This window comes from Carassius gibelio, chromosome B2, assembly GCF_023724105.1.
Source record: "Carassius gibelio isolate Cgi1373 ecotype wild population from Czech Republic chromosome B2, carGib1.2-hapl.c, whole genome shotgun sequence".
NCBI classification, from domain to species: Eukaryota; Metazoa; Chordata; class Actinopteri; order Cypriniformes; family Cyprinidae; genus Carassius; species Carassius gibelio.
In genome coordinates this window covers 17,693,660-17,714,641 of record NC_068397.1, presented here as the reverse complement: position 1 = coordinate 17,714,641, position 20,982 = coordinate 17,693,660, and the positions used below count along the sequence as shown (strand labels likewise).

General features: G+C 39.7%; 2 protein-coding genes across 2 annotated transcripts; one reads left to right on the top strand and one right to left on the bottom strand.

The window, feature by feature from the left end:
• Positions 1 to 222: 222 nt before the first annotated feature.
• LOC127951332 (bucky ball-like) lies at positions 223 to 3,911 on the bottom strand. The gene is made up of 7 exons (XM_052549177.1): positions 3,804 to 3,911; positions 3,593 to 3,652; positions 3,237 to 3,392; positions 1,632 to 3,134; positions 1,455 to 1,556; positions 1,182 to 1,283; positions 223 to 812 (listed from the first exon to the last, which is right to left on the bottom strand). The coding sequence occupies exons 2-7, from the start codon at positions 3,597 to 3,599 to the stop codon at positions 781 to 783; spliced, it is 1,902 nt and encodes a 633-aa protein (XP_052405137.1). The 5' UTR covers positions 3,600 to 3,652; positions 3,804 to 3,911; the 3' UTR covers positions 223 to 780.
• Positions 3,912 to 3,987: 76 nt separating this feature from the next.
• LOC127951330 (E3 ubiquitin-protein ligase RNF31) lies at positions 3,988 to 19,894 on the top strand. The gene is made up of 23 exons (XM_052549172.1): positions 3,988 to 4,382; positions 5,083 to 5,282; positions 6,264 to 6,410; positions 6,491 to 6,646; positions 6,732 to 6,788; positions 6,981 to 7,134; positions 7,242 to 7,401; positions 7,490 to 7,635; positions 7,801 to 7,943; positions 8,511 to 8,735; positions 8,821 to 9,135; positions 11,359 to 11,544; positions 11,766 to 11,972; positions 12,267 to 12,440; positions 12,575 to 12,673; positions 12,839 to 12,928; positions 13,169 to 13,283; positions 16,278 to 16,390; positions 16,582 to 16,692; positions 16,849 to 16,897; positions 17,576 to 17,672; positions 19,017 to 19,182; positions 19,276 to 19,894. Exons 1-23 carry the CDS (start codon positions 4,277 to 4,279, stop codon positions 19,324 to 19,326), a joined length of 3,267 nt encoding a protein of 1,088 aa, XP_052405132.1. The 5' UTR covers positions 3,988 to 4,276; the 3' UTR covers positions 19,327 to 19,894.
• Positions 19,895 to 20,982: the final 1,088 nt, after the last annotated feature.

Here is a 20,982-nt window from a genome sequence, read left to right as displayed (position 1 = left end):
CCTGTGTATTTGGACGAAGGCAGAGTTTAAAAACCATAGTGCTAGAGTTTTGGTTTTTCAGTTCACCACCAGCTGAGAAGCCGGATCCTGACGAGCCCACTCTAATGGTCTGGCCCTTGCAAATTAAAAACACATGGATAGTGGCAAACAAAACGCAACCTAGGGAGGTTTTTTCCTTACTTTAAAGAGAACACAGAATGGACACAAAACACACCAGACAGGTCAAGTGCAATGCTGAGGCTTTAATGACACAATAACACTGAAAAGCTAGGTGGAGTTTTCTGCATGTCAACATTACACAATGTATAAAAATAGCACAGTAATAAAACAAAGACATCTGGACTAAGAGCGGCCAAACTGCCAAATTGTCCACTTTACTCCCCCTCCCCGTATCACCCATAAACCAGCTGCATATCCAGTGCCCAACATCTGAAACCGGTCGCAGTGGGCCAGTCCTTGACCAGGTGAAGATTCTAAACCCTTGCTGTGAGACCAGATCCACACCTCCCAGATCCAGCCACATGAGAAAAGGGCTTTGTAGGCATAGGTCAAGGCCTGGTCAAGTGAGAGTAGTCTCTGTATTATATTAAGATGAATGCATTGCACCCAAAATAGAACGTTAACTTGAGCACTGGAAATGCAGCGAGGTGTAAGTCACTGCCATACTTTTTTTTTTAAGTTACATACAGTCAAGAACAGTGTCCATGTGTACATTCATAGTGAAGTGCATTTTACACGTTTCGGGTAATACATTCAAGTATTACAGCAGTGCATCGTGGTTCAGTATCTTGTGCCCCTTTTCTTCATAGCACCTGATGGGACAAAGCGATTACACAGAAGACAAGGATTGAAAGTGGGGATTAATTTCCCCATTCACACCAAAAATGACAACTAGAGGTATTAGAATCCACATCAGCAAACAATATGGTCGGTTTATTCCAAGTACACTCCTGTCTGCTGCTATAAACTCTAGTTTGTTATAGCAGGATTGATTTTAATTAGGTGTCAGGGTTTTTAAATCCATCAGCTGGACATTTTTATAATTTGTGCCTTGGTTATAGCAGTGGAATGGACTCCACCGTTCTAAAGGCCTCTCAATATTAGAAAACTCTTTATCGTGATTTTATAGTTCTCATTCTTTGTGTGAACGGGGCTAAACTGGTTTAAAACTCCAACCTCACCTCTGCCTCTCTGGTAGTAGGTAAAGTCAGCCTCATCATATTCACTTCTTGGTCTTTGCTGGTGGACTGCCTTACAAGTCGGCCTTCTCAGTGGAGTTCTCACTTTACACAAAAAAAATAAAAAAAAATTAAAAAAAAAAGACAACCCCACACACAACTTCAAAAAGAAGACCATTTAAGAGACCAGGCATACTTGACACTTGCCTTCAACTTCAAAAAGACTTCACATCCAAGTAGGCAAAAATCCCCCTCCATGTAAAATCGGTTTCCTACCTTGATCTTGAGGCCCACCAACTTGCCTCCAAGCCCTGGGTTTGGCACCACAGCTTGCCCAGTTCTCTTGGTCAGAGACAACACCCTCTCTCCATTGTTGTTCTAAAAATATTTCTGCATGAGCGGACCACCTTGTGACAGTATTGAAAAAAAAAAAAAAAAAAAAAAAAACCTTACCAATACAAGGCCTGCACAAGGCACCCTTTTGAATTCTCTTATCTGCTTTAACCAGAGAGCCATACTCCTCACAGCACTCTCCTTTGGGATGCACACAAGCATGCTCGCGTAGATCGCAGCTCTCTTGGCCCTCACACCGCAGCTTCCTGTGCCGGTGTTTGGCACAGTGATGCCCACAAGAGGGCAGCGCATGTCTGCTGCAACACTTCCTCTTGGACACTCTTGGCGACTCGCAGTTACTCCGCACCTCTGCATCAAGGTCATACTCGCAGTCAGACTCCTCATCTCGCTCAGGATGGCGGTGTTCGGCCATTTTGCACAATCCTACCTCATCCTGCAAGCTTGAGCCACAGCACACGCACATTTTGTGGCAGACAGGGAGAGCTTTCTCCACGCTCAAGAGCTCTTTTCTTGTGCAAATGGGCACATCACTGGTTTCAGCCAGCCTGCCGCCACCAACATACACATGTCCAGGAACGAGATCAAGATCCTCCGCATCAGTTGAGAACATTTCATCTCTGGAAGAGAGCTCATCTATGGATGGACTCAGGACACTCTGGCGCTCTTGGGTCACTTGAGGGTAGTAGCTGTAGGAATATGCACTGCCAACAGAGGACATATAGTTATGTGGAGGCAACAGAGTAGTTGGAGAATCGAAGTAAACAAGTGGGTCAATCTCTCGTTCAAGACCGAGGCCAGTTGTTGTCTTATTGCAGGGCAAGCGGAGGATTTGATACTGCAGGTCAAAGTCTTCCGAGAGATTTATAAGGGGCTCCATAACTGCAGCAACATCAGTAGACACAATATTTTGTACCTGCTCATCACCTGGTTTCTCCAAATCTGGGTTCTCTGTTGGATCGGCAGTGCTTTTGATACCACTACAGGACACATTGCCAGTTGCACTGGTTGTTGGCTTTCCATTTTGGCAGCACAGTTCTTCAGCAACACTCTGTTGCTCATCGTTCTCATTGGCATCGTCTTCCTCATGGACAGAAGAACTGTCTAGGGGTAGCACATCTGAAAACATGCATTCATCCAGTCTACCCTGGCTAGATTCAGCATCATACGCCGAGTCACTGTAGGTCGTGGGCCTTGTGACCTGATTAACTTGTTCCTCCTTACCTTCCTGAGAAGCAAGCTCTAACTTCGAGTCTTCATTTAAACCGGTCAGTTTCTCCCCTTGCACTACATCCGGTGTAGAGGAGACCACATTGTTAAGCCCCTTGTCACTACCTTGTTCAGAAGCCTTTAGACTCTCAATTTTGTCTATCAGTTTGTTGACTGAATCACTAGAATCTGTTTGGACCTCAGAACAGGCGGTCTCCCGATGAATCCCTGCGTGTTGAAAGTGCTGGCGGACACGCAAATCGTAGGATGCAACCGAGGGGAAGTGGGGGTTGGTTCTTCTGTAATCAATTGGCTGCATGGGTGCATGTGGGATGACATACCCAGGATACTGCATAAACTGATAAGGGGCCATGTAGGGACGGCCAAAATGCAAAGCTGGAACAAAATTATATACATTTAAATAATAATAATAATAATAATAATAATAATAAGGGACTAATCCAAATCCACAATAAGCAGGGTCTCAAAAGAACTTACCTGGCCCTGGAAACCCGTAGTGGCCATATGGATTCATGGGCCATTGATACATGAAATAAGGCTGAGATGGTGGTTGAACATAGAAAAATGGTCTGGTGTGGTTTACTGGGTGGTGAGGTTGCCCAACTCCCATTGATTGTGAAGTGTTGGTCATTCCTTTAAAAAAAAAAATAATATTATTATGAGATATATATATATATATATATATATATATATATATATAAAACACACCCCACAAACACATTCCCAAGATTTAATTTATTATTATTATTATTATTATTATAATTCTTTTTTTTTTTTTTTTTGCTCCGTTGTTTGCCCAAATAGGCTCTAGCAGAGTCATGGACTGAGAATACCTTCCATTTTTTTTGTGAAGAGACGAAGAAAGGCAGCACAGGATACAAAACACCGCAATACTTTGGAATGAAAGAAAAACGTGCCACACTTATAAGCAATAGATTATACCAAATTAAGCAATACCAGAAAACGGCAAGATAATTAAAAAATGGATTAACATGCTATTAATACGGTTTAAACGTAGCAGCAACAACAACAAAAAGAACTAACCTTAGATGTGAAAGTGACAAAGTGGACTTAAATGTGCATGTAGCGAGAGCAACTAACTCTGTCGTTACGGCTTTGCACCTCGGATTTATAGGTTTCATGCTTGTTTCCAGAGCTCCACATTAATGCAATCAAATTGCAGCCAGCAGGTGTATCCTATTTGTCTTAGCCTATTCTGCAATCGCTGAAGTCGGATTTTATCAGAAGTAGTTGTGACTTTTACGTTCCTTATTTATATTACTACTACTACTACTACTACTACTACTACTACTACTACTAACAGTGTTGATTCTTATTCGTGTCATTTGGTATTACAATCAAACTTCAAACACCGTATTTTCTGTATCTAATCAAACCTGGAAATATTACAGCAGTCGTTCATTCATCTTTTACTAATCCATGTTCATTTACAACAATGTTTTTTTTATTATTATTATTATTTTTATTATTATTATTATTTTATTTTTTTTGATGAAATGCAGTTGGTGCTTCCTCACAGCGCCTCTATGCGGCTAGATGTAACGTATGTTTCAGTTTCGCGTATGAGAGTGAGTAAGAGCGCTGCTCCTCTGTCAATAAGCTGTGAGTATGTTTATATTGATCGACAGCTTATACAATAATTCAGACAGTTGACTTGACTTAAAGTATTAACAGAGACACATCTAAACATTTCTTTGTAATGTCGCTTACCAGTGTTTTGATAATAACCCTTATGTGTTAGCCTGCTAGCGTATTGGGATTCAGTCACAGCGAAAAAAAAAAAACTATAGGGGTTTAACGTTTGAGTATGTAAACACGTATGTGTGTTACAGGTTACAAGTTAGACCAGTAACAACGAAGACCGTAAAGCATCAGTTTATCTAGAAATGTATGTTTAATTTTAAAGAAAGAAGTAGCTAACTAGCTTCAAGTTGTTATGGTTTCACTTTCCATTCACAAGGCAGCTAACGTTAGCGTAGTAGCTAACATGAATATACCTTAAAACATCGATATAGGTTATTTAAAGGATTTGACAGTCATGCATATCTATAGAATCTTAACAATGAGAGCAAATAAATGAGAAAATGACTCCGCATGTTTGACAAGTGAATTAGCAGACGTGTTGTTGACTCTTGTTAATGCTTCAAACATTAAGCTAACTTGTCTAATAACGCCAAACTGTAAACCCAACTAAAGTGTATTTAGTTTGTTTTCCAATGTTTTGGCATGATTAAAACAATGATCTCAGTTCAGGCCCTGTGTGTTTTAAACCTAAAGCTTTAAAAAAAACTTTCACTTTCAGCTATGGCCTCTCTCAGTGATCAGCTGGAGGAGCTGAGGGTGAATGCGGAAGCCAGCTTGTCTACCCCAGGTTCTGCCCAGGAGACCAGGGCACAGGTGGCAGCCATGGCCGACATCCCCCTCCCGCCCTCCAGCAAATATCGCTACATTGCTGCTGAAAGCATGCTGACGGAGAACAGTAGTGGGCATAACATGAAGGAGGTGAGAGCTGGAATAATGATTCATTTTCTTCAGCAGTCCAAAGAGTGTATGATTGCACAACAGGAAGCAAACTTTTGACCTTTTGATGATCTGACCATTTGCACGTAGTTACCGCATGCAAGGCCATGACCTATGTCTCAATGATTGGGGCGACCAGTAGGTAGTAGAAATAGATATTTTTATTCAAATAAATTAAATATTTGTAGGATTTGAAGGAATAAACATAATTAAACAAAGCAGTAAAAGCAGAAATAACAGTAAAACTATTTACAAATAAAAATTGTATTTTAAAATATGCACACATTCGCTCTTAATCATATACCTAATGTGCCAAAAATGGCTTGGTTGTTGTTTCTTGTCACATTATACTCAATTATGAAATATATAAGTCACTTAAATGGTTAAAAATGACAAAACAAGTTGAGTAGCAACAATTGATATTATTTTGTGTCATAAAACAGTTGTCAAATATTAAATTTAAAGCTACTTTTGTATCTTACCTTGCAGCTTTTCACTATAAAAACTTGAGCATCGAGTTTGAGATTTGTGAACAGTGGAGCCCACCTTCTTTGATTTGATTGGCCATCTCAGTGCTATTAGACTGCTTAGGCATACCTGCCTAAAATATATTTGTAACATTTTGGTAATATTTACAACAAATAAAGTGAAATGCAATAGAGTGCACTGCAGCAGAATAGCTGGCCTGACCATATATATTGGGAATGAATGGTTTACACTGACCGTGTGAATGACTGACATAAAGCGCACAATAATACATAGCACTGGCTAATCTGTCTCATCTGTCTGAGATGTTTCGGAAGAATTTGTTCTGTTTCCACTCATTTGTATGCACATGAATGTTAAGTTCCAAAAAAGTTCAAAAGTCCTAGTTCACTTTTACCAACTGTTGTTGTTTCTGGGCGGTTATGTATTGTTCTTCAGACTATTCTGTTGTACATTAATATCTTCTGATCTTTTTAGACCCTTAGCCTGCTGCAGAAACTTTCCACTGCTCTTAACATCTTGGAGAAGTATGGCTCAAATCTTACCAATCCCAACAGGCCGAAGTACTGGCGTACAGTAAAGTACAACAACCCAGTCTTCAGGACCACTGTAGACTCAATTCAGGTGTGTGCTGGATGAGATTGAGGCTTTTTGTATGAACCACACCAAATACCTGGTTACTATTGTTTATCTTTGTCTTTCAGGGTGGCAGAGCAGTACTCAACCTGTACGGCTACACCAATCAGCAGCAAGATGGCTTGAGCTTTCCTGATGATGTTGTCCAGCCGGATGTTGGCAATGTGGCGTCTGTGACTCTTGAGGTCATGTGCCTCCGAATGGAGCTGGACATGCTAATCAAGGTCTGAACCTGTAAAGTACAAGCAGTCAAGGTTTTTTTTTCACAAAGAACATTCAGCTCACATAGAATATGTTCCTTTTCTGTAGGGTACCCATCCTCATCCAGAGTTTTTTGAAAGACTTATTCCCTCCCTCACTGTGCAGGTACAATTGTTATTTCAAAATCAAAATTGTAGGTTAAAATCAATATATACACTACCATTCAAAAGTTTTGGTTTTTCAAAAAGATTTTTTAAAAGAAATGAGGTACATGAATTTGATCAAAAGTGACCGTAAGCACAATTATGATGTTACAAAAGAATATGCACGATACTTGAATACACTGTCCATTTACAGGATGAGGAAATCTGCACAGATTCAGCTCCCTTCTCTCCTAGTGAAAGACCATGGGAAAAACAATCTCTCTCACCTGCATCGACTCCTTCTCAGCCTAAATCTCCTTTCAGTCCAGCGCTCTCTCTTTCTTCTCTAGTGCCCTCTAAACACACAGGTAAGCATGTCACATTTACCAACCCTGGCTTTCCATTTAAAGAATATATTTAATTGTGAGTTTCCACTTTTATCATTTCTACTCCATTCCGTTCAATTTCCCTAAAGAGAACTGCACCATATGTGGTATCTTTGCGGTGTCTGCTCACTGTCCCACCTGTACTCAGCGGCTGTGCACAGAATGTGACCAGCTGTATCACTCCCATTCAGGACGTTCCACACACATTAGGATTCCTGTGACTTCCTCAAAAGCCACGAAACGGCTCAGGTTAGCACTGTTATCATTTTAAACATCGAGAGATTATATTTGTGTAGAGGATTTGACTGCATGTCTTTTATTTCTTTTCTTTTTTTAGCTCCTCATTGTCAACATGGCAGTGTTCGTACTGCACTACAGTAAATACAATGCAGCAGGTTTTGTGTGAAACCTGTGAACGACCCCGGTTGTCATCTGCTGCTCCGTCTCTACAGGAAGAGCAATCACAGCCCTCTACAATATCTGGTTAGTCTGTACATCCTTTTTTTCCCCCTAATTTACTCTCACTTTTTCCACACTAAATGGGCTGTCAGATCTGTTTGACCTTTTAAAATGTCAGGTTGGTAATCGAACATGACAAATAAACATCTAAATGCTGTTTTTTTTTTGTCCATCACTTTTTTCAATTAGAGTGGCAATGTAAAAGCTGCACTGTGGTGAATGCAGGCAGCAGCATTCTGTGCGAGGTGTGTGAGCGCCCTCGTCTGGCCACCAGACCCCCTGTCGCACCCTCACGCCCGACCCCCACTGCTGCAGGACTAATGGACAGCCAGGTGCCACCATCCACTACATTCCACATGTAGTTTTCTGAAAGATAGTTTTGTTTAATGATAGAGGTGAAATGTATAATTTCTGTGCCAGTACATCAAATCAAGTGACCTGTATTTGTATAATATACAGATACAGATTTCAAAGCAGTTTCATAGTAATAACAAAATCAGTTATGCAAAATTCTTTAAATATGAGATAAAATTCCGCTGTAAAGCAGCTCTAAAGATCGGCCTGTGCTCAGAATGCTGACTGTTTCTATAGCAACCGAGACTTCTAACAGCAGCTGAAGTGACGTGCTGAATTTAGCGATTAGCAATTGCCTCTTTTGCTCAGAAGGCGGGGCTTCATTCGATGGAGCGGCCATATTGAGCATTGTATTTTTTCCCATTCAAAACAATGAGTGACACGTGTTGGGTATTCTATAGTCTTTGGTGAGACACATAATCTGTTTAACGTTCATTAACTGATGAGCATGTTCTGATTTGTCATTGCAAATGAAATGAGTCTCTTGCTGAGTTTTATCCTGAATTTAGGTTCGCTTCTCCTATTTTTCTTCTTATGTCATTCAGTGGGTTTGCCAGGTTTGTACGTACGTCAACAAAACACCATCACCTGCATGCGAAATGTGTTTTTCGAGATCAGAGCCTGCTCAATCACCCTCTAAGCCCCTCTCACCAGTCAAGGACATCACACCGCTTCCAGCCCCACCTAAAGTCATTCCTACTGAGGACCCTGATTTGAAAAGGCAAAGATTGATGAGGGAAGAAGGGCTTAAACTCATCCAGCTCATTCGTGTAAGAAATTTTGTTGTTGTTTGGTTGCCAGAGTATTGTCCTCCAAAGTTTACAAGCTTCCTTATTGTCTCTGTCCTTTTCTCAGGAGGGAGAGAAGAAAGGAGTGAGCCCGGAGGAGGTTTACACCAGCATGTGTGTGTCGGGAAACAGTAATGTAATGCCGTATGACTGGCTGAAAGCAGAGCTACCTCATGTGCTTGATGAGATCTGTGTGATGGCTGCATCCTGTCAGCAAGAACCCAACGCACAATCGAACTGTTCAGGGGGGAACAATGGCCAGGATGGACAAAAGAGCAATGCTGTGCCCCTGTCCAGAGCAGAAGCCAAACGGGCCTGGCTGGCAGCAGGGGGAGATAATGAGAAGGCTGTCAGGCAGGCTCTCAGACACCGTAGAGTTAAAGTGAGTCAAGTCTGTCTTTGTGCATCCAATCATAGTGATACTGATACTGACTGAGCATGTTTAGCTTTAAATATGGGCAATTGATTTGGGTTTCTAGACCTTTTAGAATAGTCAGTGGTGTAACAGCTTAATTTGCAGAAACTTTAAGTCAAGCTGTGTTTTAGAATTGTATAATGCTTAACAGATCAGTTGTCTTTTATACTTATAGGTATGTATTTGAATATATTAGCGAGGTTTTATTTATAGTTTCAGCTGATATTGTCTTTTTTCTTTAAAGGGTTAGTTCACACGAGAATGAAAATTCATCCATCTACTCACCCTCAAAGCATCCTAGGTGTGTGACTCTTCTTTCAGAATAATCCAATCGAAGTTATATTCATAATTGTCCCTTCTCTTCCAAGTCTTTCAATGGGGTAAGCTGGTGTTTTTTGTCAATGGTTCAGAAGACTTGAAATAAAGTGTACGCATTTGTAATAAAATGTCCCTCACAACAACTCAGGGGGGTGAATAAAGGCCCCTTGTAGCGAATCCATGCATTTTTGTAAGATAAATATCCAGATTTCAAACATAATAATAATAAAAAATCTCACTTCTGCTGAATGATGGGAACCGGAAGATGTGCAGGCGGATGTCGTTATTCGTCCATGCTGAATGGTTAATGACGAGCGTGAAGAGAAAACAAAACAAAACGCTGGTCACAAATTAGAAGCACAAAACATTGGAGGATTTTGAAATAAGCCAAGAGGAGACTAGTTTTTCTTTGCTAATGTAAGGAAACCTTGTCAGAGGCGCGTGTGCTATGCATACATCTTCCATCTTCCGCCTGCATGTCTTCCGCGTCCCACAGTCAGCAGATGATAGAAAAAAAAATTGTTTTTTATATTTGAAATCTTGATATTTATCTTACAAGAATGCATGGATTCTCTACAGGGGGCCTTTATTCACCCCCTGGAGCCGTGTGAGGGACGTTTATTACAGATGCGCGCACTTTATTTCACCTCTTCTGAACTTATGACGACAAAACCTGCTTAACCCCACTGAAAGACTTGGAAGAGCAAGGACAATTGTTAATATATTCTGAAAGAAGAAAGTTACATACACCCAGGATGCTTCGAGGGTGAGTAGAACATGGATGAAATTAAATTTTTGGGTGAACTAACCCTTTAAGCATGCTCATTTGCCTTATTGTTATATTTTGATTACTTTCACCATCATCAAACACTAACTTTAAGTTAAAGGGTAAATAACATACACCGTTTCACCTAATATACCTATAGAGTAGTACTGCATCCTTCATATATCCAAAAGTCTTTAGTTTTATCATATTTATAAAAGAAAATACAGCTGTTGATTCGTGTTGTTTCCATTAACATATTTTCACTTATGTGCTGATTTCCAACAAAAGACAGAAATCTGATGCAATTGTACTTGCATGAATGGGGTCTTTTATCACAGGGACGGCTCCATGTTTTAATAGCAAACGATGTGCAAATCCAGCGTCGACTTGGGCCTTGTTTATAAAACATTGGTCACTCAAAAGAACAGAACACACAAACGCACTTGATACACTCTGTTGCTGCCCCGGAAAAACAAACTGCATCCTCTGTTCGTGTAATTCTGGGTTCTTATGGGAGGCTGAACACAGTAAACTTTCTCTCACATCCAAAAATGCTGTTATTTGGAGACATTCTCGAACAAATCCTATGCAGCGCTGCTGACGATTCCCAGAGGAAGCGCGTTGATGAGCGTGGTCTCGCTCTCTTCTGGTCAATGTGTGTGCGCGGGCGTGCTTTTCCGGGAGAAATGCTCATATATGGAGTTTCACCATCGTCTACGTCATTAGATCCACGATTGAAAAAAAAAAAAAAACAGCCGAAACTTAAGTTTCGGAAGTAAGATTTTCGGCACAGAAATTCTCAGTCATTCTTCTAAATTATTTTTTAAAACTTTGGCCATGTTTAGCATGAGAATCCATCTCTTTAACACTGTGAACAACTCTGAATACACGATACACCATTGTACCCCCCCCCCCCCCTTTAATCTTTAAATTCACTAATAATTTAATAACATTGTTTAATGTCATTTTTAGTTTTTAATATATTTATAAAAGTAATATAGAATTTTAACATTGGCCGTACAATGAATATAATTTTCAGCTTATCAGTATTGTCCAGAATTGTAATACAGGTGCATTCCTGGTAAATGTGACTTTTTGTTTTTTAGGTAAAAGAGCTTGGCTCTCTGGGATTTAATGATGTGACCCGCTGTGAAGAAGCCCTGCGGCAGAGTGGAGGGGATGTGAGGGGGGCTCTTGTTCAGCTGCAGCGCCCTTTACTGGAGCCATTCCATCAGCGCATGTGGAGCGATGAACCAGAGCCCCCTATCGACATCAACCATCCAGATAAACAGGTGACTGGCCTTTTACTTTAATGGAGCTTCACTGAAACACTGCATTGCTTTCTTACCACTAGATGTGGGATACCGTTTTTTACAAAACAAAGTCTGTATTATCTTTTGTGTGTGTGTGTGTGTGTGTATGTATGTGTGTATATATATATTAGATGTTAAAAGTGGTCAAAAAGTTATGTTATTAAAAATGGCTTATTTACTTATTCTTTGTCTGTGTTCAGCATGTTTGCCGTAGGCTGCTGGCAGTGTTTGATCTGCCCAGCTGGGGGCGCTGTGAGCTGGTTCTGTCATTGCTGCAGGACCCTACAGCCACATACACACTGGAGGATGTGGTTCAGGCCGTGCGTGAATCACCTGACCGGGACTTCATTCGCCGTGTGCTGAATAAGGATTGCCCCATCTGCCTGTCAGTTTTTCCCCACAGCAAGGTACTTTGCCTCAGCTCCTTCTCTGTAATTTGCTCCAAATCTTGCACTTTGTACATCAGCATGCCCTTACCTTCAGGCTCATGAACATTATTTATTCACCATTCCAAAACCTGTACTTTCTTTCTTCTGTGGAACACAAAAGACAACAATAATATGGTAGTCAAACAGTTTTGGTTCCCATTGAATTATATTGTAATGCTTGCCCATGAAATGGAAGTAAACAGGAATAATAATGTATGCATGTGAAAGTACCTTACATTAAGTCAGGACTATTTTTTGGTGTGTCTTTCTTAGATGCGGTCTTTGACATCATGCCAGTGCTCCGTGTGCTGTGGATGTTTCAAGCAGCATTTCACCATAGCGGTGAGGGACAAGCACATCAGAGACATGGTGTGTCCTGTCTGCACAGAGCCTGACATCAATGACCCTGAGCACCTGAACAGCTACTTTTCCACTCTGGACATACAGGTACTGCAAGAGAGAGAAAAAATAAATAAAAATAAGGAGGGTCAGTGCAATACTGAGCCTTAACACAGCAGCATTATAACTAGGCTTCAGACTCCTCACTGTGATGAAACGATTGTGTGTGTGTGTCTGAACAGTTAAGGGATTGTCTTGAACCGGATGTGTACGATCTTTTCCACAAGAAGCTGACTGAGCAGGCTCTAATCAAGGACCCAAAGTTCCTCTGGTGCAGCCATGTGAGTGACACTGACTCCTTGCACTTCCTCACTGTTCACTTGTTCTCAGAGGCAGCTGTAGTCTCATTCAAGTGTGTTTTACAGTGAAATGAAAAGAGGTGCATGATGTGAGTTGTCCATGTTTTCGTCTCGTGCCTCTCTTTCACTCTCTTCTCATTTTCACAGTGCTCCTATGGCTTCATCTATGATGGCGATCAACTCAAGGTCACCTGTATGCAGTGCAGGAAAAGCTTCTGTGCTCAATGCAAAAAAACGGTATGAATGCAAGAAACCGATGTTGGGGAGTAATTAAAAGGACTGAAACTAACAATTCACCGTTGTTTTTTCATAGAATGACAGTAGTCAGTAGCTTCAAAATAGTTTTGCATATGCAATAACGCATTGTTTATCATCCAATCACAAACATGCTCTCATATGTATGTGTAATGACAAAACTGAACAAATACTTATTATGGAAGTTAACGTTTTAGTCTTTCTGTCTGCCTCTCTTTGCAGTGGGAAGCGCAGCATTTGGGGCTCTCGTGTGAGCAGTTCCAGCAGTGGAAGCGAGAGAATGACCCCGAGTACCAAAAGCAGGGTTTGGCCGGGTATCTTCGTGACAATGGGATCAGTGAGTCACCTTTTAATCTGCTCTAGAAGCCTGTCGGACCTGTGCTTTCACTCTTCTAACCCACATATACTCACAGCTAACAGTACTGCTGCCATCACCACCCCTGCCACATTCTGACTGCCAGAATAGATCTGAGCAGAATTAACTTTAAGAAACATGTTCCTGCTCATACAGTCTGTTTGTTTGTTTGTTTTTGTTTTGTTTGGTCTGGTGGTAAAGGAAAACCAAATCAAATATTCATGTTGGGTATTTTTCACTTGCAGGCATTTTTATTCTGACTTCTTCACACTCCGTGAGAGAGAGAGAGTTACTGATTGCTCAGTAGTTGTTTCTAAAGTAGCGTTTCACTTAAGACTTTTTCTCTCCCTCTCTGTTGTTCTGAATCCATCCTTTGGCTTGCTTTATATCTGTATATCTGTCTTTCTGTCTCTACATCAGAAGATAATTTTCCTGATTCAGTATGATGAAATCTTAAATAACAAAGTTATATATCTATCTATCTATCTATCTATCTATCTATCTATCTATCTATCTATCTATCTATCTATCTATCTATCCTCTGTAACACAGATGGGTATGCAGCATGTGTTAATTGTGACAAATCAAGATATGAAAGGTCAGCAAAAGAAAAGCTGATCTTACAGCCCTATTAAGATTGAGTTCAGTACACACTCATTCTAAGTTTAAATAAGGAGTTTTAAGAATTTGACCACTGCTTTTCATATACTGTTATAAGTGTATACAGTGCCTTGTGAAAGCATTCGAACCCCTTCAACTGCTTTTGATTACTTTTTCACCACATCAATCTACGCTCCATACACCATAATGACAAAGCAAATAACAGGTTTTTAACAACTTTGCATATTTATTAAAGATTAAAAAACGTAAATGATCCCATTGCATATGTATTCATACCCTTATCTGGGACAGTTCAAATTTAGCTCAGGGGCACTCATTTTCTTTTGTAAATGTTACCACATTTTGAGTGAAGTTAGCCTGTGGCAAATTCAATTGAATGGGTATGATTTGGAAGGCACGCATGTCTTAAAAGAGGTCTTACAGCTGAAAATGCATATTAGAGTAAAGACCAAACCCTGAGGTCAAGAAAAATAAAAATAAAACCTGCTTGCAGAGTTCAGACACAGGATTGCATCAAACCACAAATCTGGGAAAGAGATCAGAAAAAAAACCCGAAGCATGTAGCTTCCATTATCCATAATGGAAATTGTTTGGAAAAACCAGAACTCTTCCTAGAGCTGGCCTCCTGGGCAAACTGAGCAAATGATGGAGAAGGGCTTTGGTTAGTGTGGTGACCAAGAACCTGATAGTTCCTCTAGTTGAGCTCCATGATCATATGTGGATATGAGAGGAACCTACAGAAGGACAAAGATCATTGCCAAACTCCGCCGATCTGGGCTTTACGTTGGTGTGGCCAAACTCAATCCTTTCCTAAGGTTAAGACACATGAAAACACGCTTGGAATTGATTAAAAAAAGCACTTAAAAGACCCTTAGACTCTGAGAAACAAGCATCATGTTTGGAGGAAACCAGGCATTTCTCATCACCTGCACAGTAACCTCCCAAAAGTGTGCTGGTAGCTTCTGTGGGGCTGTTTTCAGTGGCAGGGACCGAGGGACTCATCAGAGTAGAAGAAGAGCACAATGCACCAAAATATAGAGATAGCCTTAAAGAAAATCCAGTCCAGAGCATTCAGAACCTCAGAATGGGCAGAAGGTTCACCTTTCAACAGGACAGTGACCCTAAGCACACAGCAAGGGTGACTTTATAGATAAGTGGCCCTTGAGTGCCCCAGCCACAGCCTGAGCTTGAACCCAATCAAAAAAGAAACCCGGAGAAACCTGAAAATGTGTGTCTGCCCCCATCCAACCAGACAAAGCTTAAGAGGTGAGGTGAAGAATGGCAAATAATTGCCAAATGTTGATGTGCCTTGCTTTAACCCATCATACTCAAAAAGATTTGAGGTTGTAAAGGTGCTTTAGGTAAATACTAAGTTGAATACTTATGCAATGTACGGTACTTACATAACTTACATTTAAAATTTGCTTGGCCATTATGGTGTATGGAGTATAGATTAATGTGGAATCTAAAGTAATTTAAAGCAGTTTAACATAAGGCTGCAACATAACAAAATGTGGAATGTTTGATGTTTGAATACTTTCGCAAGGCACTGCAAATTAATAAAATGGATGAATAAAAAAATAATAATAATTGTATCGATTTAAATTAAATCAAGTTGTGCAGTCAGTAAGTGAATACAAATGTGTGTGATATATAAGGTGTTGATGTGTTAGAAGCAGGTAAAATGGGCACGCGTAAGGATTTTAGCTAGACGACTGGGTCGGAGCATTTCAAAAACTCAGATTTAGGAAACTTGTCCTTTATTTTCCTCATATTTATAATCCTGTGTGTGGCTGGAAATGCGTAAATTCATGGCTGGAAAATGTCATGCTCCTAGTCACCCTGGTGTGCTAAAAATTTAAATATGAATGGGAATATACTTCAGAGATATTTTACTCATAAGAAATTCTAGGGATGCCAATAATTGTGGCCAACATGCATTGGAGAAAAACATTTATTTCATCGTGAGATTTTCTCCCCCCTTTCAATTAGTATACTTTTCTTAACGGTTACATTATTATTATTATTATTATTATTATTATTATTAATGTTTTTTTATTTTTTTTAATGAATGATCAAAGTTAAACAAAGGGTGTGCTGATATTAGTGAAGGGTGGTATACATACTGTATGTATTTGTCTGTTAACGGTTACTGGAAAAATATCCTGAAATCTTAGATTTACCAGAATTTTCAATGTGATTTGATTGTCACGACAATAGACAAACACAATCTGTGTGATTATGCAAATTATGTTTCATGTTTTTATCAAACGCAATGTAAACACCCAGTGTACAGTGTGAAAAAATGGTCACACATCCCATTCTTTCTGTCATGCAGTGTTTTCTGTCTTGTAGCTTGCCCTAACTGCAGGTTCCAGTATGCTCTGGCCAAGGGCGGCTGTATGCACTTCAGTTGTTCTCAGTGCAGGTATCAGTTCTGCAGTGGATGTAACAACCCCTTCCACACAGTGAGTTCCTGTTGTCTTAGGATTGTTTGTGCCTATTTGTAGCTCTATGTTCATGTTATACTGCGTTGTACATGACTTTGATATTCAGCTTGAAGCCAGCTATGGCTGGGCTATAAGTAGAAGCCTTCTCTGGAGCACTGTTTTTTCCCTCCTTTTTATTCATCCTCTTTCCCTCACACTCTTGCTCACAGACGTGTGCAGTGAACCAGTGTACTGTGACAGGTCTGCATGCCCATCACCCCAGAGACTGCCTCTTCTACCTCCGAGACTGGGAGCCTGCCAGGCTTCAGGCCTTACTGCAGGTACACACACACTCTCGATTTAACACAAGCACACACATTTCCTCCTACACATTCACACGCACAGCACTCGTGTGCCACGTTTGGTTGTGAAATATCACTTCTCATCTCCACGGTTTTATTTTGGATACTTGTTTGAACGTCATTTTGTTTCCTCAGAAAAAGGGGGTGAACTACAATACTGACACCGCACCAGGAGCACAGACTGGTACGTCTTTATTTGTAAAGTTTATACTTTTGGTTTTTTTTCTAAAGGCCTGTTCACACAAAGAATGGTAACTTTATTAGCGTCCATACCAGCGTGTGAAAATGTTCTGTATATTGTAATCGCATACTGAACTTGTTGTCTGTCGCTTTAAATGCCTGAGCTTGGGTGGATTTTGATTGACTGTTAATGTTTTTATCTTTCCTCTGCTGGAAAAATAAATGTTCTAAAGGTGGTTCTCATTACTGTTATAGCTGTAACATGGACTTGGTGTGAGCGGGCCTTAACTCTGTGGCCTTATTTCATTCTGTCTTATCTCCCCCAGTACTTCTGTAATCTTTTTGTCTGTGTCTGTCTCTTCATCTAATTTGTCCGTCTCTGTCTTAAAGTCTAGTTTGCTTCAAATTTCACTCTTTATCTCAACTGCCTAGTGGAGCAAAATTGGTTTTACTGTAATGAAAGCCTAAAAGCTGGACATCATAAAGCAAAGCACTGTTTTCTGACTTAAACGGCCATCCAATTACCGCTTCTCAGGCCGAGTCTATATTTGTACCATGAAATCGTAGTCAAACACACACATACACCTACTCCTTACAGCTTTATTTCACACTCTGTTCCAATTATTTTACTGAAAATGTCTTTCTGGAAAACTGCATCCTCGCTGTGGTGTTTTTGCGTCAGGTGTGTGCGGAGTGAGCGAGCAGAAAGACGAAGGGACTCGTCAAACCGATTCGCCATGTGGGGCTCAGACTCAGCCGGGCCAGGCGGGACTCTGCGAGTGAGTGACATCATCGCTACCATGTTGTCTGCTCCTTGTGCACTCTTAAAAATAAAACTTCTTTATTGTTATCTATGGTTTAAAGGGGTCGTGAACTGACTTTGGTTTTATTTTGTACTGTTCTCTGAGGTCACCTTATAAAGTTTTACATCAAGACCTTTTTTTAAGCCCCTCAACTGAACACTCTTGTTAGAATAGGCATGGTGGATTGTAGACTTGGACGTAAATGGCCACTGTTATGATTGGCTAATAGTATGTTCTGTTCCTCATAGATGTCCACTGCTGTGATTTTTAGGTCAAAAATGTGTAAAACATTCCACAAACTGTCATTTTGGCTCACTGGCTTCAATATAAGCTGTTTTCTGAAACTTATAGGATGATTTTATAGTACAATGACCTCTTATACATCAAAAAAATTTGTTTTCTCAATTCATGACCCCTTTATCATCAGTAGTACCTTTCTATTCCATAAAAGGTTCTTCATAGTGAAAAAAAGTTATTTAGATTATTACAATTTTCTTCACACTAAGGGAAAAAAAGGTTATTTTAGTAACTGAAATTCAGTAACAATACACAAACATGTTGAAGAAAAGACCACACTTTTCATTTTGAACTGGGTTACATAATTTTTTGGCAGTACCATAAACTTTATCAATGTGATTCATTTAAATCAGTCTCTGTGCCAATAGCTAGAAGTAAAAAGCTCAGGCTATAAATGTATTTCAGCATCACCACCACTAAGCTTCTGACAACTCTTCAGTATTTAAGATCTACAAATTTAAGTTGGAATAGTTTTGCAGGATCACTAGTATATTCTCAATGAGGCTATAAAAGCGGACTACGGAGTTAGAGTTTTCCTGGTCGGCATGAAGACATTTAATGTCTTCGACAACCTCTGTAGTCCCAATTGTTAACACACAAAAGCCCAGAAAATATTCAGCTTTTGTTAAGCACAGATGTTATTTCAGGCTTTCAAAAAAATCAGCAGTGCAGAAATTAATCTTTAGTACTCCTTTCTGCAGCATCATGTAACACATAGGCTCTCACAAATGTTTAAAAACTTGGAATATTTCAACGCTAATATGCAGTATAGTTTTTAAATTGCCACATTGTGAGTAAACAAATTGTTATACCGTTAAAATTGTGACTGCAGTATGCTTTAGTCTTAAGCAGGATTATAAAAACATTGACCAAAATTGCTAAATGCAATGACCAAAGACATCTGTTGACGTTAAAAGAGAGAGAGAAAAAAAAGTTTAAATAAAAGCCCGGTGTACTCAACAAGACCAAATCACCCAAATTACTTTTTAGGTGTAAATAAAATGGTGTTGCTCTGTGTTTCAGGAAGCATTATCGAGAGTACCTGGTCAGCCTCATTAATGGGCATTCTATTGACCCCGCACCCCTTTACGATCTCGATGAGCTGACTGTGGCCTGCAGGAGATACCATGTTGATGTCAGACAGGGGGATGGAGAAGACGAGAGAGCATACTTTGCCAGACTGCTTAAGGTGGGCTGATACGGTCCTTTCTTCCGTCATTAAGCATGACTACTTTTTTTTTATACAGCTATCAAATTCTTTCTTTGCCTTTCACATCTGCAGAAACTCATGGATGACGTGCCTCTGGGTGACAAGGTCCCTCGCAAGAAGTGAAATCTTTTCTTTCTTTTTTTTTTTTCTTTTCTTCAGTGATCATTTAACCTGTACTATTTTATTTGTAGCTCTACTTTATGATATGAGCTGTGAGGTCAACAGAATGTTAAACAGTGCTTCCCTGTTCTCGATGTGATGTAGTTGCACTCATTTGCACAATGCACACACTGGTGTAAGTTTTCCTTTTCCTCTAAGGTTTTGTGATTTGACAATTGTTGCTTTTTAATCATGCTTTGATTTTAATCTCCCTCAAATAGCATTATAGCTGTGACTTGATTTAACAAAATAACACACTTTGACCGCTATAATGAAACCAGTTCTGGTGTCAGTGAATACATATAGTCAAGTTTTTCATTAATTCAGTTTTAAATTTAAGCACCAGAAGTTTAAAACAACAGCATTTTAAATGGATTTTATGGGTTATCCTTTCAGTTGATTGTACTTTAATCTAATCATACTCTGCAGAATGAAATGTGTCAAATGACATACAATCAAAGTTATAATGGCATGATGTTTTAAATGTGTATGTAAATGTATATATAAATAAGATTAAACATAATTTATAAAATGTTGACTCTAGTGTGTTTCAAAGAGCGCAAAATGGTCAAATACAGTTAAAAAGCAGTAAAACCACCAGTCATGTTGACAGCACTAGATCAACATCTCAAATACATGTTCTCTATTACTTTTCCATCCAGTTGTATCAAGGTTGTCTCTGAGATCAGAGCACTTAAAACACATTGTTGCTCATCTCTGTATAAGTCTTAAAGCCGTTTACAGTGGGGTTGTAGTCAGGGAAACCACTGATCAGATGCTATTTTTAGTCAGTGGACATTTGTGCAGCCAGATATTCCTGAATTTATGAATTTCATTTTTGAAGCGCATGATCATGGAAGAGCACACGCCGGTTTAAGCAGAAATTATAGGCACACATAATGAGAAAGTCACATAATGAGAAAGTCAATGGATATTTTTAAGAGGTCGTTATTCTAAGCAATGAGAATTAAATGCATTGTAAAGTTTTATCATGCTGACTGGTCAGTAGTTGAATTTATTATAATTTTTTTTTTTACTTTACACTATTTGTTCCCTTAAATATGCCATATCACTTTACTTATACAATATATAATACTCTACTTAGCTGTTGTTCCCCAATGTAGGTTTCTTCAGAAGCACACTTAACTGCTCAGCTGTGAAATATTGAGTTTCCTATCAGGATATAGGATATCCTAACAGCCAGCCACTTATCCTGTCCAAATGAGGGCAGTTTGCTGAACGACAAGGTAGAAGATATAACTGATGGAAAACACAACTGGAACAGTTGCCTTTGTGTGACAACGACTCTTCTGAGTCTTCTTGTATCTCACCAATCCAAACTGAATTGTAGCTTCTGTGTAGATTGTTTTGTCCTGTTTTTCAGCATATTGATTGGCTCTGCAGAAAGCACTGACATAATAGGAAATGCATGATGGGATATGGTGATAGAGGAAACCCCATGAGGAGCAGAAGACAGACTGACACAAGTTCTGTGTGAGGGCACAGCAGTGAAGGAGAGGTCCATATTCATAAAAAAAGAAGACTTTATATGTTTATTTTGAGACAAAATTTGGCAACACTTTACAATAAGGTCCAATTAGGTAGGTCTAATGTTAGTTT

What these genes read in the sequence shown, in the direction of transcription:
- LOC127951332 (XM_052549177.1), bottom strand. An exon ending in CTACGGGTTTCCAGGGCCAG is followed by an intron (nt 3,135 to 3,236) that starts GTAAGTTCTTTT and finishes ATTTTGTTCCAG; the next exon opens with CTTTGCATTTTGGCCGTCCC. An exon ending in TGGTGGGCCTCAAGATCAAG is followed by an intron (nt 1,284 to 1,454) that starts GTAGGAAACCGA and finishes TTTTGTGTAAAG; the next exon opens with TGAGAACTCCACTGAGAAGG.
- LOC127951330 (XM_052549172.1), top strand. Translation starts at nt 4,277, where the DNA reads ATGCAGTTGGTGCTTCCTCACAGCGCCTCTATGCGGCTAGATGTAACG. An exon ending in AAAGCCACGAAACGGCTCAG is followed by an intron (nt 7,402 to 7,489) that starts GTTAGCACTGTT and finishes TTCTTTTTTTAG; the next exon opens with CTCCTCATTGTCAACATGGC. An exon ending in GGCCAGGCGGGACTCTGCGA is followed by an intron (nt 17,673 to 19,016) that starts GTGAGTGACATC and finishes TCTGTGTTTCAG; the next exon opens with GAAGCATTATCGAGAGTACC.